The following is a 27,535-nucleotide window of genomic DNA, read 5'->3' on the forward strand; positions in this document are numbered from 1 at the left end:
CTAATAAAGGGTTAAAGCTGGTGATGAGCTCTGGGCTGAGTCTCCCATGGATTCAGTTCTATCAGACCAGAGGGGGACCAGAGGAGGACTGTACCAACGTGGAGGATCTGCAGCGGAATACCCGGACGATACTTTCAGAGGATTTACTCAGAACTGACCAAAGTTTGAAAAGAGGTGAGCAGGGAAAAGAAGGAACATAGGAAACCGTGGAGGAAAAAATAAAATATTTTTCCTGAGTCTTGCTTCTAAGTCTGATTGTTTTGTTGTTGCCTGGTAACCAGAGGCTTAGTTAGACTCTGTCAGACTGTTAATGAAGTTGCTCCACATTCAGGAGGAGGGGGTTTGAGCAATAAGAGGAACAGCAGAGGCTCCCGTTTGTCTCTACTCGTCATCTTAGATGAGAGCGAGGAGATAAAGATCAGGTAAGGTGTTTCCTGTTTCCCATGATCTGAACGTAGGAAAAAAATATTGGAAGAAAAAATTAGATTTAAATTTGTTCATCTGAAATCAATAACTACTGATTCTGATCATGCCTAATAATAAACTGTAATAATAATAATGATGATAAAAGATGTGAATTATTTATTAATATCTGAAAATGTCTAATGAACAAGAAATAAAACAATTTATATATATATATATATATATTACAGTTTAAATCCTGTCAGTATTGAAATATATAGATCTTTCTTTATGATGATGGAAATCCAGGTTCTTTATTGTTTGGTTTGGTTTGTTTATTTCAGTGCACAGAATGTGCCCAGCCCGATGGGCTGACAAGACACTATACATTATAAATCAAAACAATTCCAAGATGGCTAAACACTAAAATAAATAAATAAAGCCAAACATCAATAACATGGATCAGGATTTTCAGATAGAAAGATAGAGTGCTTATGTAGGATACAGTGTTCTGTCTTGAATTCCAGGCCTAGATAGCATATAAACCTCCTGCTGGAATAATCAACTCAACATGTCGGAATCGGACATCCAAAACAGGTCAGCTTTCTTCTTTTGTACTTTTCCCAAACAGAAGAAGTTTTCCTCATTTTCATCGTACAAAGGACAATGAAACAAAAAGTGAAGCTAATCTTCAACAACTTCCAGATCACATAAAACACAAACACATCTCTTCGGGTATACCTTTATCTCTACCTACTTCAGTCGCTAGGGGCAACGTTCCTGCTCTTAATTGTGCACACAATGACCTCTGACCTCTCGCTAAATGCAGCGTTAAGTATGATTCTGTAAATATTCTTCTTTAATCTGAACATACGTTCTAAGTTTGGGTTTCTTGTGAAAATAAAACAGCTTTTGCTTTTCAATATCTATCTTACACTGCAGATTATTACTATAAATATGACTCAAATCACAGGAATATATCTCATAAATGTCACTGGACCATGGATGATTGTGGGCTCTGTCCCAATTAAAGATCTTTTTAGTCATCCTATCAACTGACATCCTAATTAATCGGTTCCAGAGCCGAACCATCTTTGTTTTACGAGGCAGGGTTCCCATCCAGAGTCCCCCTCTATAACAGCCTTTCTGTAAGTTTACGCACTCCAAGAAAACAGCTCAGGGCTCAGCTCTGGATAGAATTACTTTCCGAGGAATCTTTAAAACCCCATATTCCAGCGGTATAAAACAAAACCTAACCAACCATAGAATCAAAGAGCTTGATAAAAGTTATAATTCCAATATCTGGACACCTTTTAATTTTATTCATCACAGCCCCCAGAGCCCTACCCGCTGAGTGCGCCAGGGCTGTCCTTCCTATTTCAAAACTCATATTTTCAGTAAAGAGAAAACTAAGATATTTGTAGGAGGAAGTAAACGTCAATGGTATCGATCCAAAAAAAAAAAAAAAAAGCATGGCAGTTTTGCTGAACAAACTTACTTTTCACCATTGATCGTCAATGTCACACCATGAACTGATAATATTCAACATCCTCTGTAAATTAATTTCACTTTCTACAACCAGCAAAATATCATCGGCACATAACAAAATACTCAAATTTAAGTGCTCTAAGTCTAAACCAAGCTTGGCCTGTTTAATTTCTTGGGCTAAATCATTTATGTAGAAAGCAAATAAGGTTGGAGAAAGAACATCTCCTTGCTTAAGTCCAAATGGGATGGGAAACCATTCAGTTCTAACATCATTTAACTGGATGCATGCAACAGGATCCTTATGTTGATTTAACGGCCCTATAAAATTTACCACCAATACCAGAGGAGATTAGTTTATATTCCAGAAGCTCTCTATTTATCAAAAGCTTTTTTAAAATCGACAAAGCAAACGAAAGTTTCATTTGCCTCCTTTAACCATGCTCTCACCACAGAGGACATAAATATGATCAATGCATGCTCTGTTTTCCCTAAAGCCATTTTGTTTGTCCACCAAAACACCTCGTGACTCCAAGAAATCATTTAGTCTATTGTTGAACACCCCTGAATATAATTTATAGGCTGTACTAAGAAGACTAATACCCCTTTATTTTAAAGAAACTTGTGGATCCACTTTGGAAGATTTAAGATTAGGTTTAATAAGATATTTGTTCCACACAGTAGGAACAATACCGTCCTGGAAATGCTTTGGAAAAAGACTAAATAAGATCTTTAACATGACGAGCGTTTTTAAAGCCTCATTTGGGATTTCATCAGCTCCTACAACTTTATTTAATTTGGCTTTATTTACCACTCTTCTGCACCTCCTCTAGAGAGATATCCATATCCAGTATATAATCACAGTAAAACCCAACATTATTCATAATATTCACCAACTCACATTTTTGCCTACCAACCTTATTCAAGAAGTAATCATTAAATGAGGAGGTATTACCAAAATCCCTTTTCCACTGATTGAGTATCTCTTCAGTTTAAAAAGTTGATACCCCATCTTCCTTGACAACCACAAGGGGAATGAGTGTACTTCTTTGAGGACCTAAGTTATTTATAATTTTCCAAAATTGCTGAGTGTTCCTATTTTCCAAAAGTTCTAGCGGAAGTGGTTGTCCTCTTGTAAAGTGTCTCTTAAAGTACTTAACCCTTCTTTCAAACTTAAGTTGACACTGCTGAAATTTGATTTTAAGCTTTTCCTGTGTTTTTCCTCACATTTAAGAAACATTTTTTCTGCGTAACGCAGATGAGTCCATAGTTCACTTAACTCATTGTTCCAATAAGGTCGCTTCCTTCAATGACTTTTCCTCTGAGCATGTTTTTTGTGGAACCAAATTTATCCAATCTAATTACTTAGATTATTTGGGCCATTTTCTAGCGCATAAAGGATCTCTTGAAGAGCTCCTTGACTCAATTCAGAGGATAGAAAATTAACAGAAAATTTCCTCTTTTGTCTTTTGCTATTATGTTCAGTATATACCATTTGAGGATTGGTAAAATTCCCCGTTTGAAAAGTTAAACACAAAATTGAATGATCTGGCACCCTACACCGCTCATCGATCAAACTGAGAGCATCAAGTCCAACCCTCTCTACAAGTTCCAGAAGAGTGTAGATCTTTAATTCAGTACACCGATTAAAATTAGCGTAAGGCGTCACGATGTAATCCACAACCGCTTTTTACGACCCTTTCCTCGTCTTCATCCTCATCCCCACCTGGATCCCCATCTTCATCCCAATCCCTTTCCTCATCCTGATCCTCATCTCCATCCTGATCCCCATCTTCATCCCAATCCCTTTCCTCATCCTCATCCCCATCCTGATCCCTATTTTCATCCCAATCCCTTTCCTCGTCCAGATCCTCCTGAACCAAAACTGATCCTCACACCAATTCCTGTTCTCATCCCAATTCTTTATTGCATTTCCAAATCTCGATCCCCATCCTCATCCAGACCATTCTCATCCTAATCCCAATCTCCATCTTCATTATGATTTCTTTTCTCATCTCAATCCTCATCCTAAACCCCATCCTCAGTCTCATCATCATCTTTATCCCAATCCTGATCCCTGTTCATTGATGATCCCAATCCCTATCCTGATCCTTATCCCTCTGCCCCGCCTCAGGTCCGACTGCACCCATCTCAGGCAACTCCAGCCACATGGGTTTGACTCCTCCCCTAACCAGAAGGCTCCCTTCACCTTGACTCCGCCCACCTCCCTGCAGAATGAAGTCCTGGAGCAGCGTTCTGCTGGCAGCCCTGCTGACATGGATCCTTCTCTTTCTTTCTCTGCTCTGTCACTTCTTTGATCTGCAGTCACAGTCCAGACTTATCTGGTCTAAAACCCACCACTTGGCCTCTGTGGACCGGGAACAGACCAGGACCAGTAACAGAAATGCTGGAGCCTCTGAGGAAGACTGGAGGAGGATCAGGGCTGACTACCGGTCCAGGACCAAGAACTTTTACAGGAGGCAGTCTCTGGAGGTCTTGCAGAGACTCTGGGCTGGGAACCTGCCAGTGGGGATGCTGAGTCCTCGACTTCAGAAGGCCCTAAAGGTCCAGCTGAACACAAACAAATACCAGGTAGTGCACCGGGTGCCAAGAGGGGGCCGCAAGTCTCGAATGGATCTGTACTGCGACATGAAGAGGAGCATCAAAATCCGGACCGTGGATGGGACAGAAGAACCGTTCTCCAATCTCGGCTGGAACCACCTGGTACCGTCACAAGCCCTGAAAGACCTCCACACATCTCCATATCAGACCTGTGCCGTGGTGATGTCAGCGGGTGCCATTCTGAACTCCTCACTGGGGAGTGAAATCAGTAAGACCATGCTCATGCTCAGAACTGGGATGGGGTCACACCAGGAACAGGATCAGTAAGGGGTCAGGCCAGAAACAGGACCAGGAAGTGGTCAGACTTGAAACAGGATCAGTAAGGGGTCAGGGCAGAAACAAGATCAGGAAGAGAATAGACTGGAACCAGGATCAGGAAAGGGAACGACCAGGAACAGAACAAGGATGGCGTTGGACCAAATTTAGGATGAGAGTGGGGTCAGACCAGAAACAGGACTGAGAAGAGTTCAGACCAGAAACAGGACCAGGAAGGGATCGTGGATCTCTGTTTATTTTCTGAGTAAAAAGCCTGCTGTAAACAAAGAGTAAACAACAACATCCTCCTGCATTTGCACCCAGACTCCCATGATGCAGTTCTGCGCTTCAACGCCGCTCCAACCAGAGGCTTTGAGAAGGATGTGGGCAGCAAGACCACAATCCGCCTCATTAACTCCCAGGTACAGGCCACGCCCCCCCATCTCCTTCCCGCTCATTTCTGAAATTCTCTTTCTAATTACTGATTTTGGATATTTTACATTATTGATGTAATTTGTGAATGGGTATTGGCTATGACCCCAGGAAAAACAATAAGTTAAGTTGTAGCTCCATAATAATAAACAACACTTGTTTTCCTTCTTTTTTTACTCTTTTTTGGTTCTTTTTTCTCCTTCCCCTGCTTTCCCCCCCTGTTCTTCTCCTCCTTTTCTTCATTCTTCATTCTTCCTCTTCGTCCTCCTCCTCCCAGATTGTGTCTTGTCCTGAACACGATTTCATCAGCAGCTCTTTGTACCGAGATGTCACCTTGCTGCTCTGGGACCCAGCGTCGTACTCAGCCAACCTCACCCAGGTAACTTCAGATCTGCACTGATCTCTACACTTTTAATCCAGCCCTGGTCTGCAGGCAGTACAGTGTCAGATCCCTCACTGTTGAATGTTGTATTCAGATCTGAAACTAAAGAGCCTGTTAGTTTTAAAGGGGATGTGCATGGTGCACACACCATTCAGGAGTGGGAGAGGATAATGATGATGTACCAGAGGAATTAGGGGATTCTGGTAGCAGATCAAGCTGAGGAAGTGTTGAGCACGCTTGGTGGGAGGGCACAGGAAGTGGTGAGGGTGGGTTTACGTAGCAAGCCATCCTTGTCCCTGTCTGGATGCCCGGATCCCATTTTTTAGATTCTGAAACAGCATTTCAGTGACAAAGTCTCCTCTAAAATGCCCCTAGCTGACTTTTATGCTACTCTGCCCAGGCTAGGTTAATATCCCTTTGACTATTGGCTAATACTAAACAGAGCCATGGAAGTGGCAGAGGACTGTCTTAGGAGGCAGAATAATCTGTCGCCCCTGACTCAATGGTCTGTCACTGAAGTGCATGAGAAACTTGTTAAACACAGCAGAGACCATAGGCAGACATCACAGACAGGACTACACACTCCCATAACCTCTCAGCAACAGGAGTTAACGCCTGTGTGCAGCATATGATGCTGCCAGTTGCTTCTGAGGAGTCCACTGACTGGCTTGACCGCATTATTGTCATGTTGGACAGACGTGTGCTAGAACAGCAGCCACAGAGAAGTGGAACGCTCAGTGGAGTTGAGGGGCATGCTCGCCAGGATCAGGCATCAAAAACCAAATATAATGTACCCTGTGCTATTTACGGGGATAGGGGGGACACAGCTCATTACCATTGTAAAGCACATCACTTGGGTTTTATTTGCTATTCGCCTGATCGCCTGCACAGAGTGTCTCAGAGCTCTAGCCAACGAGCCCAAGGACGCCAAACCAGCAACTCAGAAGGAGGAAAACTAGCTGGCCAGCATTTGGAGGGGGTGAATGTTAGGCCTGATAATGGTCCTTCAGGGATGGTTGACGATGATCTAGAATCTATTTACTAGAGTGTGTGTGAAGAAACAGACTTTGGACACAGACCAGTCCTCCAAAACACAGAGACTGAAATCTGATGATGAACTGTTCTATGAAAATGTGACACTGGGTGACAAAATACCAGTCAGAGCGATGGCTGATAGTAGGTCAATGGCTTGCACTCTGAGCGCCACGGTCATCTCACTGCTACAGCAATCTGCTATGAAAAAACCCATTTTGAAGCCACTGATGTCCTAGTTGGTTGCGGTTGCTCAAAGACAAGACCATCAGGCATGTCTGATCTAGAAATGGAGGTTTATGACTGTAAGGTGATTGTGTCAACATTGGTGGTTGATGGCCAGAGTGATGAGCTCATCCTGGGCAGCAACTTCATGAGGTACCTGGTTCATCAACTGAAACTGAAGCGGGGTTTGACTCGCCCACACCCGTTAATGAGAGTGAGTCGAAGTTGTTCAACTTGATGGCTGGGGTGGAGGAGCGTACAGTAAAAAAAAGGCTGTTACACTGGAACCAGTGACTGAACATTCAAAACAGCCTTTTGAAAAAGTTTAGGGGACATGATTTCTGCTGGATTAATGCACAAAGCGTTAAAGATGCTCACCCACTCCCACATCTACCTGATGCTCTGGCTGCTTTGGTGGATGTGGGAGTGCTTTCTTATCCACCATGGACCTCACCTCAGGGTACTATAACATAGAAGAGCACGAGGATGATAAGAAGTACACAGCCTTTACATCAGGCTGCAGGGGCTGTGCAATAGTCCGGTTTTCATATTTACTCTTTCAAGCTGTCACTTTTGTGATTTCAGATGGTGGAGGTCAGGGGTGACTGAAACAGAAGCCGTTTTAAAAAGCTATTTCTAAAGATTACAGTGTGATTTTCTTTAAAGATAGGTGGGAAGGTGGATACCAAAAACTATGGCCAGGTGGACGGAGATATGGAGGATGAAGCTGGGGAGAAGCTGGATAGTAAGACCAATGGAGCAGACCAGATCCAGGGTGTGGCCATGGGAGTGGGTGGGGAAACTCACATACTGAGTTAGATTAAGGCAGTCGAGGAGGTCCAAAAAGTCAGAGGCTTGTGGTCAATTTTTGTTGTCAGCATGGAAGTTGAAGTCAGAGAAGTAGTATTGAAGGTGAGATGGTGGAGAGATGAGTGAACGCAGAGAGAAATTGACTTGGGGGGTTGGTAGATAACAGCAATGACAAAGGGGTGGGGGTGTTTAAAAGCAATGTGTTCAAATGATTCAACAGAGGGAGTGGAAATGAGCTTGAGTTTAAAATGGGCCTCGAGAATTGAGGCAACACCACTTCACTTGACTGAAATATGGCTGCTCAATTTGTTGAGGTAGAGACTTGTTAAAAAGAGATTTACGACCACAAAACAAGTTAAAACTATCAGTTAAGCTCAGAGAGTGAGTCATGCAGGCGGATTTTAGCCATGTATGGAGGAAGAGTCCTGCTAAAAGATTCCACTGAGGAGAGAGTGGACCACCGATAAAGATGGATTTACTGGTGGATTTAATGTAGTGAAAAAGTTCATTGAACTCTGTTTTTGTGATTTCGGACTGTCAGCAGGAAGGATCCACGCTGCCAAAGTTGATGATAATTGGATGGACAGATGGTGGAAGTGGGCGGAGCATGTTTGGGAATTTAGACAGTTGCACCGGGAAAGCAAAGCGTTGCCACATTAAAAAAAACAAATATTTCCAATGATGGAATCCCCAATTAATAACAATTAATAGAGACAGGAGGACGGACTGGAGTCAGTGTGAAGTTTGGGACTGAGAGGCGATGCTGATGAGGTCTGGGGTGGACTGTGACGAATTTAGCTGTAGGATTTTAAGTGAGGCTTTTCGGGAGGGGACATCCTGCTGGGCAAGGATCACTGTTGGTAATAAATATCCATTTTGTTAAATGGGAAGCGGACGGTGATCAGGTTTTTACTGGGTTTAAATGTTTTTCTTTGTTCCACTTATTCTCTGATTTCCCTACTTTCTTTTTTTTTCTGTCACTTCACCTCAACTTGTTGAACTTTTAGTTTCTTTTATGTCATTCATGTAAACATCCACAGCACCTGTAATGACTTTCTAACATATCCCACCTGTAATAGACAGTACAGCTAAAGGATTTTGGTCTTTGTGATGCATGGCATTCTTACAATCCTACTCTCAGAGAATTCACCACTCTTATTCCAGATTAGACCAGATTAGATCACACACCAGTTTGTTTTACTTGGGTCAATGTAAAGTCACACCACCAGGCAGAAACTGGACATTTAACACATCATTACTTAAAGAAACTGACTCTATTAGTTTCTTTCAAAAAGAACGAGGCACATATTTATAAAATAATGACCTTCCAGGAGCATCAGCAAGTGAAAAGCAGTAATGTGAAGCAAAATACTGTTTTTCATCTTATAAGAAAAAGTGAGAAAAAGCAAAATAATCTGTTATAACTTGAAATCAAAACACTAGAGGATGCCTATGATGCCTCCCCAGATGAGTATATATTAAATCGAATAAGAAGGGCTAAACTGGAATTAAATAAAATAACTTTTAAGAAAACACAGTTGCTAGTGCAAAGAACTTGCACTTGCTAACATGCTAACAAGTCTGGAAAATATTTAGCTAATCAATTAAAAATAAATTAAGAAAAAACTATTTAGCCTTTATTAAGGACTCATCAGGGAATATTAAACCCACCAGACAACAATATGGATCAGTTTCTCAGTAACATCAGCCTCATCATGAGCAGGTTTTGGCTTTGGATTTACCTCTCAGTGGGAAACTCCATGAAGCCTCCAGGACATGCCTCGTAATAATGCTCCAGGCCCAGATGGTTTTCCAGCAGACTTCTATAAAGAATTGTGGAATACACTGGCACCGATAATATAAAACAATGAAGCAAAATAATAAATTACCACCAAATGTGAAGTCTGCCAACATCAGCCTCCTGTTAAAGCCGGGCAAACACCCCCACTGCCATCCAGCTATCACCCAATATCACTCATGACTGTAGATCTCACAATAATCAGCACTATTAGAACAGATAACCCCTCCATTCAACATCCTAAGCAAACGGGTTTCATGAGGGGTGAACAAGCTTCCATTAACACACACTGACATATTAATATCACAGACTACTCTACCATCGAGGAAACAACAATTATTTCATTAGATGCAGAAAAAGCATTTGCCAACACTTGTCATTTATTAGACAAAATATCAAACATCACAACTATTTCAAAAGCATCAATATCAGTTCTTCTCTGACAGCCTGGAGGGAATCCTTACTCTTCCCAGGTAAGCGTACACCCACCTGGAACAAAGCCAGGTACCTTTCAGGGGCGGCCTGGGTCGATCTCGGTGGTGGCCCTGGGGTTTGGGCTCACTCCCGGTGTGTGGTGGGTGGGTGTTTTTCAAGGAGGGTGGTGGCTCTTTGGCAGCAGTCACTGGGTCCAGGCCACGGAAACACCTGTCGCAGCTTGTCCTGCCCTGTGAGGTTTCCCAGGGCCTCCTGCCACCGGTTGGTTGGCTACCTGTCTGGGGGAAGTTTCCTACAACTAACTTATGGGTTTCCTTCCCTCCAATCCTACATCCCCATACCCCTTCTCCCCCCAACTCTAGCACACACCCATACATGTAGATACATGTGGGGTTTGAAGAGCATGCATGTCATATGGGGGTGGCCTCGTTTACAGTGCAGCTCGACCCCCATGAGAGATGTTAGTGTTTGTGTTTTTTGTGTATTGGTGACTAAGTGTATTTAAAACTGAGGAGGGAGCCGCCAGAGAGCAGCCAGCGAGGGAACACAACTCGTTCCATGTCAATCTGGCTTTAGGACAAACTACATTATCGAGACTGCCCTTTGTTAAGGACCTCAGGTGTAACTTGGACTCTCAGAAACTTTCTGTCCTGGCGTTGCTGCCTTTGATCAGTAGATCACCAGATTTTACTACCCTGACTGAGAAGTCTGGTAGGCCTCTCAGATTTAGTTTTGTATGTTGTGTGTGTATATGAGTGTGTGTGTGTGTGAACGAGAGATTATGATCAGGTGTGTGTTTTTAAAATTGTTAGGTGTAAACATTGGTGTGGGAAGACGTGTTTTTAATATACCAAAATAGTTTTTATGTAAAGCACTTTGTGCTACTTTTTGTATTAAAAGTGCTTCATAAATAAAATTTGCATTGATTTATATAATATCCTGAATATAATATGTTTTTATTAAAAGATAACTCAGACTATTAGTATAAATATGAAGAAGTTTGGTCTTTAGTTACAAAAGTTAAATAAGGATATACATTCTGGCAGGCAACATTTCTCAGCCTACTAGTACCCCTGTTGATATAGCTTATATTATATTGCAGCACAAGTTGCTTTAATTTATAGATACCTTAGATCAAAACTAACCACCACAGTGAATATGAGGATGTTTTGTCTTTATTTATTAAAGTTATATAAAGGCTACAGGTTCTGGCAGGCTGCATTGCTCAGCCTGTAGAAATTTGGATCCCAACTTTATAATTTACATGTTGTCCTACCATCAGGTTCTTTTATTTATAGAAAACTTAGATCATACTCAATTACTGCAGTAAGTTTTGTCTTCATTTATAAAAGTTACATAGGTGTACAGATTCTGGCATAATGGATTTCTAAGCCTGCCAAACTCTGTATCCTCTGACTCTATATCGTATATGACATCTTTACAAAGCAACATAAAGTGGCAAAATGTGCGCCAAGGAGCTCCAGTGGTCCCAGAACTAAGTCCTGAGGAGGTCCTCTGGCCCCAGAATAGAGCCACAAGGAGCTCCTCTGGCCCCAGAATAGAGCCCATCAATGCTCTGTCGACTCAGACGTGAAGCTCCTCTGTCTGTTTGCATTTTTCTTTCTTGCAGTGGTTCCTGAAGCCTGACTTTGACCTGTTCATTCCATACATGGAGCGGCGGCGCCTTCAACCCGAACAGCCATTCTACATACTCCACCCACAAACCATCTGGAATCTGTGGGACCTGATCCAAAACAACACCGAGGACCAGATCCAACCCAATCCACCCTCATCTGGCTTCATAGGTACTTTGAAAGCACAGAATACAGCAGAGATCAGAACCCAGTTAGAGACCAAATGTTTACTTTGACAGTTTTAAAATTAAAAGACAAAAGATTCTGAGTTGGATCAGAACACAGAACTTTATTCCTCAGCACACACATGTTCACATGTTTCACTACAACACAGTGTGTTCAAACACCAGCACAAAACTGTGTGTGTGTGTGCACATAGAAAGGGTGTGGAAGTCAGATGACTTGGACTCAAGTTAGACTTGTTAGACGTTGACTTTAGCCTCTTCACTTGGATGTACTGGATAGTACTTGATACCGTACTAAACTATGTTTTGGTGCTGTTTGGTTTGAGCGTCTTCACCTAATAACCCTCAATACACAGAATCCTTTCATCTAATCACGTAGGAGGAGACAGAGACAACAGTAAACTCCACGAAGAACAGAGTGCCAGTGGTGAAAACATATATTCCCAAGGTTTTGTACAAGAATCGTGAGGGTGTCAATAAAAACGCATTGCAGTGTATAAGACATACATTCATTCATTCATTCTCTGTACTGCTTTATCCATTATGGGTCACTATCCCAGCATTTAACAGGTGAGAGGATGGTACACCTGGACAGGTCACCAGTCCATCGCAGGGCCAACACACAGAGACAAATAACCATTTACACTCACAGGGAGAATTTAGAGTGACCAATTAACCCAACATTCATGTCTTTTGGATGGTAATAGGAAGCCGGAGAGAACATACGCACACACAGAGAACATGCAAACTCCACACAGAAGGCCATCATCCCCAGGTTCGAGCCTCCCCCAGCCGAAGCTCGAACCAGCGACCTTCTTGCTGTGAGGCTGCCGTGCTAACCGCCACACCACCATTTTTGTTTCTTGCAGTGGTTCCTGAAGACCAACTTTGACCTGTTCATACCATACGTGCAGCCCACGGTGGTGTGGTGTAAAACATGCTGGTCAAAAATTAGACGAGGACTCAACGACGTCCAACTTGATTCAGCATTTATAGTGTGACTGAACGGTAAGTCAGTCACGTTATAAAGGTTGGCAAGCTAATGATAGTTTAACAATGAGCTTTGGTGTACATGAGCCCACCACAGAGCACACGTTTTTCTCTGTAGTTTCAGTCAGTGCATGCAGTAAACAGAAATATTTAACAGACAGTCTGCAAAAGCTGCAGCAGGAACATAAGATAACCCCATGTCAACATCATCTGCTCCTCCTAAAGTTGCCCTCGGACTGCCGAGTTGAAATTACAGACGTGCATGTTAGGCTGATATGTGATTTAAATTGCTGCAGGTGGAGTGCTGGTGGTTGTTTGGCTCGGTGTGTGTGTACATAGAGTATAACCCACCTCAAAGCCAATGTCAGCAAGGCTAGAGATCCTGATGAAAATTAATCTTATGACTATTCATTTGTAAAATATGAGCTCTTTTCAGCATGATTTGCATAATTATGCAAATTAAATTAGTAAGAAAACGTCAGGTGTTACGGTAAAATACCATCATGATCTTAGTTACAACATGAGACATTTTGTAACTTGCCTGTCTATCATGAAAACGAGTTTTTAGCACTTTCTGACTGTAGTTGGCAGTAAGTACAGCCCAGTGTGCTGATGACAGGTGTTCAGAATTAAAAACTTAGTTGAGCATTAAAGACCATGTTTCAGTCACTGTGGACAGTTCGTCAGACTGGAAAATACACTGTTTATAGAAAGATGCGGAGCTGATACAGTCAAAGTCTGATCTCTTGGTTGTGACCTTGTCAAAGTTTCAACCCCTTGATGACCCAGAGCTGTGGCAGGACCTGGAAGATCAGCAAACTGTAGATGCTGCGAAGCCAAGAAAAGAGCATTTGCAGTGTTTTACACACACTCTCCAGCTGCTGGTGGGTGATGGTTTAAAAGAAACAAAAGTAATCTCCTTACCTTGCTCTTCCTACCATGCTGAATTTGAAAACAACGTATCCCTGCTGATGTCAACACAAGGTGGAACTGAACCTGAAGCTCGTCATGTTCTGGAGGGATGATTACAGTCAGTCCTGTTGTTCCCTCTGTGTCGTCTCTGAATCACCATCTTAAAAGGCTGAAGCCTCAAGTGTGCTTCCTGAACAGCCTGGTTAGAGGTCTCTAGGCATCTCTGACCAGACAATGTCTTGGAATCTTTATCAATCTGAAAATGGCCAGGGCACAAGAAGGTGTCACTACCCCTTTTTCAGATCTAGTCTACCTCAAGCAGCTGTCGTGGATCCAGCTTCTTCCTTGATGTGGGTGGAGCACCATGTTCTGGTCAGTCATGAGGTCAAAGTGGACGTGGCACAACAAGTGAAAGGTAAATCTTCAGTTTAGTATAACTTTTTTGTTTTCTAATTTGTTTTAGCTGCTCCAATACCTTTTCACTGTATCCACTTGCATCACCAAGAATAACTGTAATGAGCTATTTTGTTCTTTCTTGTTTGTGTTTTTCCAGAACTAATCCTCCAACATGCTGCAGATTTTGGGCCACCTGTACCTCCAGCTGAGGACCTTGAGTGAGAGTACAGGTTGTTTGCAGCATACTATAAGAGGCAAGAGGATGTTGTGGCCTCTCCAGCTCGACAGCTAAGTCCTGACATTTCAGGACAAGATGGCCCTCTTGTTTTGGGCATGAACATGAACACTCTTCCTTCACTTTTCTGAGTGGTTATCAGGACCCTAGCATTGACTGCCTGGTAGTGCTCTAGTACCATGGTGGCATCATACTGTGGCCCTATTGTATACAAGTGACTGGTTGACTTTACTCTAACTTGGTCTTACTAAGGCTTTAACATAACATGGAGCCTCTCTAGGCCATTTATGCTCAACGCAGACGGACGGATACGCAAATGGACAGATATGCAGACGGACGGATATGCAGACGGACGGATTCGCAGACGGATGGATACGCAGACGGACGGATTCGCAGACGGACGGATTCGCAGACGGATGGATACGCAGACGGACGGATATGCAAACGGACAGATTCGCAGACGGATGGATACGCAGACGGACGGATTCGCAGACGGACGGATTCGCAGACGGATGGATACGCAGACGGACGGATACGCAGACGGACGGATTCGCAGACGGATGGATACGCAGACGGACAGATACGCAGACGGACGGATTCGCAGACGGACAGATACGCAGACGGACGGATTCGCAGACGGACGGATACGCAGATGGACAGATATGTAGATGGAAGGATGTGCAGATGGATGGATACACAGACGGATACGCACCTGGAAAGAACCACCTAGAAGAACTGCCTGGAGGAACCACCAGCAGGAACAACTTAGGAAAACTGTCTAGAGGAAGAAATCATCCACATTTTTCCAACAGACCTGTGGCCTTACACCACCTTACAGCGAACCACTCCAGAACATGGCGTCTGCATACAGCAGAGATTCTGATCCTGTTCAGGAATCTGAAGAACACAGTTGAGACCAGTCAGAACATTCTGGACTTTGGGTCCAGTATTGGGATACAGCTCTGTGGCCTCTGAAGATAAAGGATTCTTCTTTGATGGGACAGGACCTTTAAAGTCAAGACATTCTTTGGCCAATCAATTATTACAAAGAGAACCAGACCCAGCAGACCAGAAATCATCCAACCAGACACATTGGACCTGGGCACATTGGACCAGGCATATCAGACCAGACACATTAGACCGGACATGTTGGACCCTGGCACATTGAACAGGGAATTTCAGAACCTACACACTGGATCCGACACACACACACAGCAGCTAAAACCTGACGGTACAAACAGGAAATACAATGACAACAACATGGTCTGCTGCGTTTTCCTGCAAGCAAATCTCAAAGGACCTTGGACTGTTTTTCTTGAGTGTTTTTATCTTTAATTCCAGAACAATCCCTTGATGATATTTTATGCTTTATGCTCTATGAAGCATGGACCAGAACCCTGTCATCCTGCAAAACCAGCCCAGGATGTATTCCTCCTGTCCAGCGTCAACTTGTGTCTCTCTGGTCTGAATTTTGTCCCTTGTGTTTGACCGTACCAACAGAACACATGACCTTGTGATGTCATCAGTCACAAACCACACCACAGGCTCCGTCACCATGGCGATCTTCCTGGGGCTCAACAGGGCCCGTTTTGTCAGACATGGCGGCGCTGGTTCCCTCCAGGTCGTCTGTGCAGGGTTTGGTGAGTGCTGGTTGGACAGGGCTGGGGTCCATCATGCGGCGGTTCAGCTGCACAGCAGTGGTCTTCGAAGGCATGGAGGAGGGTCCAAGCTCGGTCAGCTGGTGCCGACAGCGGAGGAGGATCAGGAAGCAGCGGTAGAACTGAAACCAATGAAGAAGACATGTTTTCATCAGCTGTTTAATGCTGGAACAAAAAGTTCTGCAAATATTCAAAACACGTTGCTTTCTGTTAAATTCAGGGTAGTTTGTTTATTTTTTCATTTACTTCTCATGAACATATGAGTTTTATTTTTATCTACTTCTCATCAAAACGCTTTGTTTATTTACTTCTCATGAAGGTTTTCCTCTTGTAAATAATGTTTTTTTTACTTCTCTAGAATGTGTTTATCTTTTGTTGAATTCTCAGAGTGTTTTTATATTTTATTTTATTTATTTTTATTTACCTTTTTGAACATGTTGGACATGTTTTTAGTTAAATCTCATGAAAATGTTTCTTTTTATTTTTATTTACTTCTCATGAACAGGGTTTTATTTTTCATTTTAATTTATATTTAAATAATTTTAAAGTAAATGATTATTTAAACATTTTATTGTTTATGTACATTTTTTGAATATCATATACTTAGGGTTTTTACATTTTGCTTCATTATTTGAATTGTTTTTGTACTTTTGTATTTAGATTTGTGAAATATTTAATGTATTTCTATTCCATTTTGTTATTAAGTCCGTCTTCATTTTTAAACTCTTTGGTGACATCACAGGAATCGTGGTGATGATGTCACTGTGCCATGAGGTCAGCGTGTACGAGTTCCTGCCGTCATTGCGCCACACCGACCGATGCCACTACCATGAGCGTTACCATGACGTAGCGTGCACATTGGGCGCGTACCACCCACTGCTCTATGAGAAGCTGCTTGTCCAACGGATCAACTGGGGGGACCAAGACCAGCTCAAGACCCGAGGGAAGGTCTCACTTAGGGGCTTCAGCACAGTCACCTGCGGAACCTGATGCTGATCCAGTTTCTGAACCTGTTAATGATCCTGATCATATTTCTAAACCTGACCCCCTTTTTGATAATCCCATTTCTTAACCTGTTACTTAGTATGGGTAGTGACATTTATTTGGGGAAAACAAAGTACTTCTAAGAGTAAGAGTAAGAGTTTTACTGCACCATACTTTAACTTGTACTTGTGAAGAAGACACGCTCTCCTCACTCTGCTACATTGGACAAAACTCACCTCCTTCCTTTTTTCTTTTTTTCCCCATAATTTATTTAATTAGATATGAGACCCCACCAGTTTCACTAATCAGATGCAATAACAATCATCACATGACTGTTTCACCAATCAAATGTCGCCATGCAGTCACAGGTCCATACACACAAACCACGATGGAATAACTACACAACGTCTTCACACCTAGTAACCCGGGAAATGCAACACATCCCAGGCAACTGTCTGTGATGCTAAACTGAGAAGGATAAACACCTGTTTCAGTGAGCCAACAGCATCTCCAGGTGACCTAGTTTTGTTACAGAGTTGTGAAGATGTCACATGATCCAATCACGCTGACATTATCACCATTATCCTTGGATCTGTGATCAAGGGTCACTAACTAGCTGGTGAACTTTAACGTGACCATATATTTATCAAATAAATGAATTTGTTCTCAGTCATTGTGCTGCTGATGTGTGCGAAGGCAGAGACGTGATCCTGATTTAATAAAAGGTCATCTGGAGAGCCGATGTTGCTTCAGTGGAGCCTGATCCTGATCCCATTCTTCATCCCGTCACTGATCCCAATCCCAATCCCATTCCTGATCCTGATCCCATTCCTCATCCCGTCACTGATCCTGATCCCATTCCTCTTCCCGTCACTTATCCCAATCCCATTCCTAAACCTGATCCCATTCCTCAACCCGTCACTCATCCAGATCCCATTTCTGATCCCATTTCTCATCCCGTCACTGATCCCAATCCCATTCCTAATAATGATCCCATTCCTGATCCCGTCACTCATCCAGATCCCATTTCTGATCCTGATCACATTCCTCATCCCGTCACTGATCCCAATTCCATTCCTAATCCTGATCCCACTCCTCATCCCGTCACTGATCCCGATCCCATTCCTAATCCTGATCCCACTCCTCATCCCGTCACTGATCCCGATCCCATTCTTAATCCTGATCCCATTCCTCATCCCATCACTTATCCAGATCCCATTTCTGATCCCATTCCTCATCCCGTCACTGATCCCGATCCCATTCCAGTTCCTGATCACATTCCTCATTCCGTCAATGATCCCGATGTCATTCCTAATCCTGATCCCATTCCTAATCCCGTCACTGATCTCAATCCCTTTCCAAATCTTGATTCAATTCCTCATCTCATCACTCATCCTGATCCCATTCCTGATCCTGTTCCCATTCCTCATCCTGTCATTGATCCCATATCACTGATGTCGATAATGAATTTTTTTTATTTTATGTTTTTTTTTAGAAAAAGTCTCCTCATGGATAAATGTGTACATTTCCCTGTTGCTGTTTTTTCCTCCTCTGACTCTGAACAACAAAAACAACAATAAAATGAGTAATTCTCCTCATCAGACCGGTTGGAGGTTTCTTCGTCTGTTGGGTTTCAGGGGCATTTTTAAGAAAGGGGGATTAACAAATTCTGAACTCTGTGTTAATTAACTCTGAACTGTCCAACTCTGAGTTCAAGAAACTGAGTAGAGCACACTCAGGAGCAGATAAAAGACTTCACCAATCGAACACAGATACAAGTGGCTAGATAGTTCATGACACATGGCAACTAAGCAAAAAGCTTGCACGTACAGTTTCACATCAGTGGAACAAGAACTGTTAATGAAAGCATGAAGTGAGTATGAACAAATCCTGACTAGAAAAGGCAACACAGTAACAGCTGCAGAAGAACAGGAGCAAGTGTGGCCAAAGATTTCTGAGCGAGTAAATGATTATGGTGAATTTAAGAAACTAAATCCTTTTCATGTTGCACTCTTTTTCTGTGTCCCTTTATTCTCTGCTGATTTCTGTGTTTGCATCTCACTGCACTTTACCTTTTACAGGTGTAACCCAGCAGGGTAAGATGTTCCTTGCAACTAAATATGAAAGTATAAAAATTAGTGCTGGGCAACGATTAAAATTTTTAATCGCGATTAATTGCATCGTTACGCGCAAAATGTCTCTTTCCTTTAAAAAAAAGGCCTATAGCTATAAAAGGAAAATGCAGTAAGTTTTGGTTTACAAACAAGACATCAGGGGTCTCCAACCTGCAACTCTGGAGCTGCAAGTGTCTCTCTGGACCTTCCACAATGCCTCTAAATACGTGGCTAAAAATTTTTTTTTTAAATCTATCTTTCTTGTGATTAGGTTGGAAACCATGGACTTTTTCTTTTCCCTTTCTTTTACATCATTTTCCACAAATATCTACATTCCTTAGCAGAAAGTCTGTCTATCCTCTTTTTTATAAAGGTTTTATGTTTTTCTTTATTTTAAAACCTAAAAAATGGAAATAAAAATGTGGTTCTTCAAAAATAACAAACATCCTATGGTGGCTCTTCATTAAAAATATATATTAACTTTCCTTTTTGAAAAGTCTCTTAACATTTGCGTCTCTAAAGTAGTTTTATTTAGCTGGCTGAGGGAAAATGTCTCTTTGGATTGGAAAGGCTGCAGACCCCTGCACTAAACACATAAACAGGTTTAGCAGCAATTTTCAGATAAAATATTTCTTCATATATATTTATAAAATCACATATTTATGAGAAAGAAGGATGAAATGTTCAGGATTTACTAACTAAAAGGTAAAAAGTCAGCAGGATGAATTTAAAGCTGTGAAGCTGCTTCCTTCTAAACACAGAAGGAACAATATGTGATGAATATCAGCATCAGGTGAACAGACAGAAAGCAGGATGAGAATCTCACAGCTTCTAGATGGTGAGGAGAGAGAAATATTCACAATATGCACAATAACTTCCATCCATGCACCTTCACTGCTTCATTATCCAGATTTCTTGATATAATTTCTCTAAACTTTAATTTGCAGCCTCCGCTACCAGGAGTTAAGGGGTTAACATCTCGTTTCCGAGTATAACGTCAGGTCTGTAGATGTAACTATAAACATGTGTGGTATCCACAGAAAGTCCAGAATCTCAGCTACCAGCTCAGTAAAACCATTTCTATCACCACCAAACACAGTTAAGACAACAAATTATTTAAAGAGCAGCTACACAAAGTCCAAAAAATATGTAAACACAAATGATGTCTCCCCGTGTCCACCCCACGGCATGAACACGAACAAACGGCTCCTCTACTGAAAGCTCACATCTCACAGATTCCACAGCTGGAAGTTTCATCTCGCTACGACCAAGATTCACCGAACCAGAGGAAGAAGAAGACCCGATTTATGCTGCATGCTTTTAATAGTCAGAAAGCATGTCTTACCTTTGCTGTCTTGCATAAATTAAAACCGCATTTATTAAAGAAAATAATAATAAAAACGTTTTCCGTCCAAAAATTACGATGTTCTGTCCATCTGCAAGTATTTTGACAAAGAGAAACGTCGGTTCTTTTTTTTTCTTCTTCCTGTTCCAGACAGAAAACATCTCTTTATTTTAATGAACCTGCTCTCTCCCGCAGACGCACCGCTGCAGCAGGGATGGGAGACATGGACGCCATGTTTCTGTCATCAAAGCCAGCGGCCAACAAAAAAAAAAAAAAAAAATTAACGGCGTTAATTAAGCGTTGCGTTAATTAAGCGTTGCGTTAACGCGCGATTAATGCGTTAACGTGCCCAGCACTAATAAAAATATAATCCAAACAGATTAGTATGATTAAGGACCATTGGGAGGTTTGTCTAAAACACCAACTAACCTCTCTGCCATCATAACTGGCAGGAGAAAGAATAAAGCAAGACCAAAATATTTGTACACGTCTTCAAACGTCTTTCTGCATATGGTCACATTTTACCTTGGATTCTTAGTAGTCAACACATGACACATAGAAAAGTGCAGGACAGTCCATTTACCATGTACAGTGATGTGTGCATGTGCCCACTGCTGGTTCAGTGTCAGCCAAACATTAAACTTGCATAATAAACTATCTGAAGTTAGTATAATCTCTAATGGTGTGTCTCAATCAGCACACTTTCCCTATTTCAAACACTATATGTTTAAGTGCGTTCACACTAAAATTTCAGCAAAAAATCAGTGCACTGAAAGTACCTGGAAGCTGCCCTAAACTCTACCAAAAATCCAGTGTGTAAAGATCAACACTACAGGCACTAAATGGATGCCATTCTATGATCGACTTTGTAGTCGTATCACCAGACTTGCGGCCACATGTCTTGGACACTCGGGTGAAGAGAGGGGTGGAGCTGTCAGCTGATCACCATCTGGCGGTGAGTTGGCTCAGATGGTGTGGAAGGATGCCGGTCAGGCCTGGCAGACCCAAGCGTGTTGTGAGGGTCTGCTGGGAACGTCTGGCGGAGTCCCCTGTCAGAAAGAGTTTCAACTCCAATCTCCGGCAGAGCTTCAACCATGTCCTGGGTGAGGCGGGGGACATTGAGTCTGATACTGATACAAATCCACTTACTTTTTTTTACTATTTCAACAAAAAACTTATATTGCACAAATGAACAAAAAACAGCAAACAAATCCACAAAACAGAACGAGAACCAAACTCAAAGCAGCATTAATGTCCTTAGTGCAGGTTAGCATTCAGAAAAATTAGATGCCTTATCGTGGATGGCTTATCCGGTGTACATAATGGTATGATCCTATATCCTCACATGTGATTGGCTGCCTGTCCATGCGGGCCAATCCAAACTGAGCTGTGCTGTGGGCATACATGTGCTTGTTGTGTTCAAGTGTGTCCCACGGGGACTCCTGTGGGGGGTGCTGTGGGATTATGGAGTGCCGGACCCCCTTGGATGAGCTATCCAGTCCCTGTACGACTGGTGCCAGAGCTTGGTCCACATTGCTGGCAGGTGTAGCCGAGGTGTTGAGGAGATCCGGTTTGGTGGCCGGATTGGGTCTCTGCTTTTCACAGATGATGTGGTTCTGTTGGCTTCAATAAGCCGTGATCTTCAGCTCTCTCTGGAGTGAATTGCGGCCGAGTGTGAAGCGGCTGGGATGAGAATCAGCACCTCCAAATCCGAGACCATGTTCCTCAGTCAGAAAAGGGTGGAGTGTTTTCTCCGGGTTAGGAATGAGGAGCTGCCCCATGTGGAGGAGTTCACATATCTTGGGGTCTTGATCACGAGTGAGGGAAAGATGGAGCGGGAGATCGACAGGAGGATCGGTGCGGCGTCTGCAGTGATGCGGAATCTGCATCGGTCTGTCGTGGTGAAGAGGGAGCTGAGCCAAAAGGCAAAGCTCTCGATTTACCGGTCGGTCTACATTCCTACCCTCACCTATGGTCACGAACTGTGGGTAGTGACCAAAAGAACCAGATTGTGAATACAAGCGGCTGAAATGAGTTTTCTCGGCAGGGTGGCCGGGCTCTCCCTTAGAGATAGGGTGAGAAGCTCGGTGATTCAAGAGGGATTCAGAGTAGAGTCGCTGCTCCGCCGTATCGAGAGGAGCCAGATGAGGTGGCACAGGCATCTGGTAAGGATGCCTCCCTGGTAAGGTGTTCCGGGGTGTTCTGCCTCAGAATCCCCCAGGACGAAACTGGTGATTGTGGCTGAGGAGAGCGAAGTCTGGGTTTCCCTGCTTAGGCATCTGCCCCTGTGATCCGACCCCAAGCAGAAGAAAATGGATGGATGGATCAACTGGTATAGAGCTACCTGTAACAATTGACATATGCATCAGAAGCATTTATAGAATAATAAGACACATGAGCAGATAAGGGTGAGTGAAGATCCAGCCCACAATAGTTAATCCATACAAGATCTCAATTACAATGTGAAAGACTGTCCAATGCAGGTCCACAGGAGGTCCTGGGGGCTCTCCTCATCTTCCCCGTCCCCCCTACAGTCCTTGAGTCCGTGCAACAGAGATTCAAAAGATGCAATCTCCACCATGGCATCTGTCCATTCTTTCAAGCTTGAGGGCAGAACTGATTTCCAGTGTTTTAACAAAATCATGGAGGCTGTAACTAGACCAACAATAATAACACAAAGTTTTTTTTATATACATTCAGTATTTGGGTTCTGCCCAAACACACTGCAGGAGTCAGAGGCACTGATGTGTCTGACCAGTTATTCAAGAAATTCACTACTTTAGTCCATACAATGCAGAAAAATTCCTACTTCTGATGTAGGCTATGTCCACACAGAGCCGAAGCCGGTTCATGTGTGAAAATTGTTGTGAAAACTTGGAGAAAGGCTTCACCATCCCAATGAAACCACGGTGGTACATACTACAAGGCTGTGGGGGGTGCTATGATGATTAAAGAGTAACACTCCAGAGCTAGAAGAAGACGTAGTGTGTGCGCAGATAATGACATATCTGCTTGCTCCTGCTGTCACATCGACGTCATATCCTCCAGTGTGGTTATGCTGTCCTGGCTGTAGAGGTCTCAAACTGATCCACCTTGGTACCTGGTTTCAGACACAATTGGTTTCATGAAAGGTATAAGAATGGTTTGTGGGGATGAAAGGATGGATTGCTGAAATACTTTTGCAGTTTTACTGGAATTGGGCACCATAGAGACGGCCCCTTACATTTCCAGCACGTTGCCTTTCATTAGTTTAATTCTATGTAATCTCACAGGGGTATGATAGTATCTGTATATGATTTTGTATCGTGTAACCGTCTCTTTTGCCTCTCTAACAAACGTTCCACCATCTGCAGCCACTTTTTTGTCTTATGTTTATTCCCAGGTCCTTCTGCCACAGCAGTTTAATACTTGTGGATTCATCACAAATTGAAAGTTTTATTAATTTATAAAAATGGGAGGCTTTGCAGTGTTCTTGTGTTAGTTTAATGCAGATGGTGTTAAACACGCTGTGTTAAACGAGGGCTGAGAATATTATACAGATAAATGATGGACTGCAAGGTGAAATGAAAGCGCTCAAACAGAAAATCTCAGCTTAGTCTCACGGAGTATGTTGCCATGGTAACCGAGTCAGAGTTCAACTGATCTCCCTCTGAGAAACTAACTCTAAGTTTAGTCTAAACCCACTTTCTGAAATAGGCCCCTGGTTATCTGGGATGAAGTCAACTCAAAACTGATGATGATTTGCTGCAAACTCTGACCCGATCAGCTTTTATCCTGCAGGGGAAACGGTAATCTGAACACACTGTAAGCAGCCAGAATGAACCGTATCATCTTCATCATCCACAGCAGGGAGTGGTTGGATGGTTTGCTGCTCAGAGCAGATGTTTATTTATTGCACACGTGTTTCCTGGTTCATGTTTCTTAAAGATCTTGTTTCATATTTCCCCCTCAGAGACAATCATCCCATAGTGTTTTGTCATTCATGGACATTTGTTTTCTAAACCTGAGAACAGTCTTCAGACAGGCCCATGAACACCTCCTCTGTAAACACCTCCTCCGTGAACACCTCCTCCTTGAACGCCTCCTCCGTGAGCTCCTCCGTGAGCACCTCCTTCACGAACACCTCCTCTGAAAACACCTCCTCCGTAAGCACCTCCTCCGTGAACACCTCTTCCATGACTACCTCCTTTGTAAACACCTCCTTGAGAAGGCCTCCTGCAGACTGAAAGCTGTTATTTCCTGATGTCACTCAGGACCATGAACACTCCACGTGTGTTGGACCATGTCAGTGATTCACCTGAGCTCAGTTTGCTTTTCAGAGAAATGATCCATGTATTTAAATAAAATGTAAAAATTTTACTATAAAAATATTGAACTTGTAGTTTTTCTCTGTTTTTATTAAACTGAAACAAATTTTTCTGTAACTGAGTCATTATTTATTTTATTTGTTTAAATTTAGTTGAAGCTGTGTCAGAGAGAACCACACACACACAAGATCGTGAGTGTGTGCCACCCACCTGTTTGTTCATGAAGATGTAGATGATGGGATTGAAAACGGTGCTGCTCTTGGCGAGAATCGATGGGACAACACTGGCAACCGGGCTGATGAGTCCGGGCTGGCCGAAGGTTGCCATCATGGCAACAACGCCGTATGGCATCCAGCAGATCAGGTAACACACCACTGTGGTGACGACCATGAACAAGATGTGGAACTCCCGTCGACGGGCCGCTGACCGCCGGATCTGACCCACCTGACAGACAAAACGCAGGGAAAGCAGGCCTGAAGGCAGCACCGAGGAGAGGATACAGTCAGAGACCTGATGCATCACCATGGTAACTCATGCTGAGTTCATCACCATGTAATCTAAACCCAAAATGCAGCAGCAGCTGTCTTCATCACACTCCTTATCCCCCTCCTTGTGGTCCCTCCAGGTTAAGGTCTATGCTGTTTCCTCTGAATGGATGTGAGGAATGTGAGAGAGATCATGTGACGGTCTGCTTTTGTCAATCCGCCAACACAAACGGGGTGTGTGTTCTCTCGGTCTGTCACAGCTGTTCAGGTTTGGTTCTTTTGGTGTTAAGTAGTCCTCCTTCTTTCTGACATTATTTTGTGTTTTCTGTGACGGCAGACTGACTTCACATGACAAAACACAAAATGAACATTTAAGCATAAAAAGAAATTAAATAAATACAGAAAAAAAGATAAGTAAATAGTTTGTATCTGCTTGTCATTCAGAAGAAAGAGCTGAAACGCTCCATTTACTGAGCTACGTTCCTACCTTCACAAAAGATAGCAGCTGTGGGTAGCGACCAAAATAACCAGATCATGAATACAAAGGTCTGAAATTTAATTCCTCCTTAGGGTGGCTGGTCTCTCCCTTAGAGGTGGGCTGAGAAGCTCAGTCATCCAGGAGAAGATCAGAGAAGAGGTAAGTCTGGGCTTCCTTTAATGAGACTATGATGGATGGATGGAGGGATGGATGGATGGATGGATGGATGGATGGATGATGAATGGATGAATGGATGATGAATGGATGGATGGATGGATGGATGATGAATGGATGAATGGAAGGATGATGAATGGATGGATGGATGGATGGATGATGAATGGATGATGAATGGATGGATGGATGGATGGATGGATGGATGGATGATGAATGGATGAATGGATGATGAATGGATGGATGGATGGATGGATGATGAATGGATGAATGGAAGGATGATGAATGGATGGATGGATGGATGGATGATGAATGGATGATGAATGGATGGATGGATGGATGGATGGATGATGAATGGATGAATGGATGATGAATGGATGGATGGACGGACGGATGGATGGATGGATGGACGGACAGACGGATGGATGGATGGATGGACGGACGGATGGATGGATGGAGGGATCGATGGATGGATGATGAATGGATGGACGGATGGATGGATGGATGGATGGATGGAGGGATGGATGGATGGATGGATGGATGATGAATGGATGGACGGATGGATGGATGATGAATGGATGGACGGACGGATGGATGGACGGATGGATGGATGTGTATATAGATCTGGTCCAGCTTCCAGGCTCTGTAGAACCTTTGTTGACACACAGACATAAAACTACAAGACAGGGTGTCCTCCTCTCTCAGCATGAATCCTTCCTCACACTGACCTTTAACATTTGGTGAAGTTTAGAAGTAAAAGCTTAAGGTTCTGAGACTATGGTTCCGAAGGTTTTGTAGACACCTGCTCCTCATCATGGTGGTCTCAGTAAAAATAGGGGAGATCAAAATGATCACATTATAAACTGGTTATTGGTTTTGTGAATCCAACGTATGTGTGAATGACTAAGATTACAAAGAGGTTAAAAACTGATAAATTATTATTCCATTAACATAAAAATAAAGATGAGCATGAGAATAGAGAGACATATAAACAGATGAAAATGAAAAAGGGTAAAATTTTTTTTGTTATGATGCAGAAATAAAAATTGTCTGCATGAACATTGTAATGAAAGGTCTCCTGTCATCGGCTGAGATGATCCCACCTGTTTGACGGCGTGCAGCAGGCGGCCATAACAGTACACCATGAGGAGGACAGGCAGACCGAGGCAGAACAGGAAAAGACAGATGATGTAGGAGTGCGAGCTTGCTGTCCTCTCTGTCCATGTTACCGAGCAGCTTGTCCCCGCCCCCTCCAGCCCATAACTGCTCCAGCCCAGCAAGGGGGGCACCGTCCAAAGAACCGAGTACAGCCACGACCCCCCCACCGCCAGCAGTGGCTTACTGTAGTCCGCTGACCGCTGGTTGTACACCATAAGGGTGCTGTAGCGGTCATAGGAAAGGATGGAGAGTGAGATGAGTGACACAATGCCTGTGGAGGAAGTGGGAAGAGGAAACAGGAATAAAGAACAAAGAGGGGGAGGAATGGAAATAATACAAATTAAATACAAGGCAAGTTCATTTGTACATCACATTTCAAATATAAATGCGGGGTGCAGCAGACGCATTGAAAAGTACATAATACATAATTAAAAGGGCCTGCAAATTTTAATAAAATCATAAAATAATGTAAAATAACTAAATTACATAAAAACTATGAAAGCAGCAACAGTCTAGACCAGTTAGCAGACATAGTGGAGATCTCATGGAAGGTACATGAGAAAAGAAATGTTTTTAATCTGGATTTAGAAGAGTGTAATCTTCAC

The 27,535-nt window shown here is 42.9% G+C and overlaps 2 protein-coding genes across 3 annotated transcripts in view; one reads left to right on the forward strand and one right to left on the reverse strand.

Annotated features, from left to right (window-relative positions):
- LOC121635575 (beta-galactoside alpha-2,6-sialyltransferase 2-like) lies at nucleotides 1-17,591 on the forward strand. 2 transcript variants are annotated; one of them, XM_041978831.1, is made up of 6 exons: nucleotides 1-174; nucleotides 4,022-4,717; nucleotides 5,089-5,186; nucleotides 5,474-5,575; nucleotides 11,509-11,683; nucleotides 16,631-17,591. In XM_041978831.1, the coding sequence occupies exons 2-6, from the start codon at nucleotides 4,123-4,125 to the stop codon at nucleotides 16,876-16,878; spliced, it is 1,218 nt and encodes a 405-aa protein (XP_041834765.1). In that variant the 5' UTR covers nucleotides 1-174; nucleotides 4,022-4,122; the 3' UTR covers nucleotides 16,879-17,591. The 2 variants fall into 2 exon arrangements, with proteins under 2 accessions (XP_041834765.1, XP_041834763.1); XM_041978829.1 differs by lacking the exon at nucleotides 1-174 and adding an exon at nucleotides 342-422.
- The window catches only part of LOC121635579 (pinopsin-like), a 21,965-nt gene continuing 9,824 nt past the window's right edge, over nucleotides 15,395-27,535 (reverse strand). Inside the window, exons 2-4 of the mRNA XM_041978835.1 lie at nucleotides 26,876-27,201; nucleotides 24,849-25,082; nucleotides 15,395-16,010 (exon numbers count right to left, since the gene is read on the reverse strand). Of these exons, the coding sequence (XP_041834769.1) occupies nucleotides 15,753-16,010; nucleotides 24,849-25,082; nucleotides 26,876-27,201 (818 nt within the window). The 3' untranslated portion in view covers nucleotides 15,395-15,752. The remainder of the gene's footprint in view (nucleotides 16,011-24,848; nucleotides 25,083-26,875; nucleotides 27,202-27,535) is intronic.

This window comes from Melanotaenia boesemani, chromosome 24 (genome assembly GCF_017639745.1).
Source record: "Melanotaenia boesemani isolate fMelBoe1 chromosome 24, fMelBoe1.pri, whole genome shotgun sequence".
Classification (NCBI taxonomy): Eukaryota; Metazoa; Chordata; class Actinopteri; order Atheriniformes; family Melanotaeniidae; genus Melanotaenia; species Melanotaenia boesemani.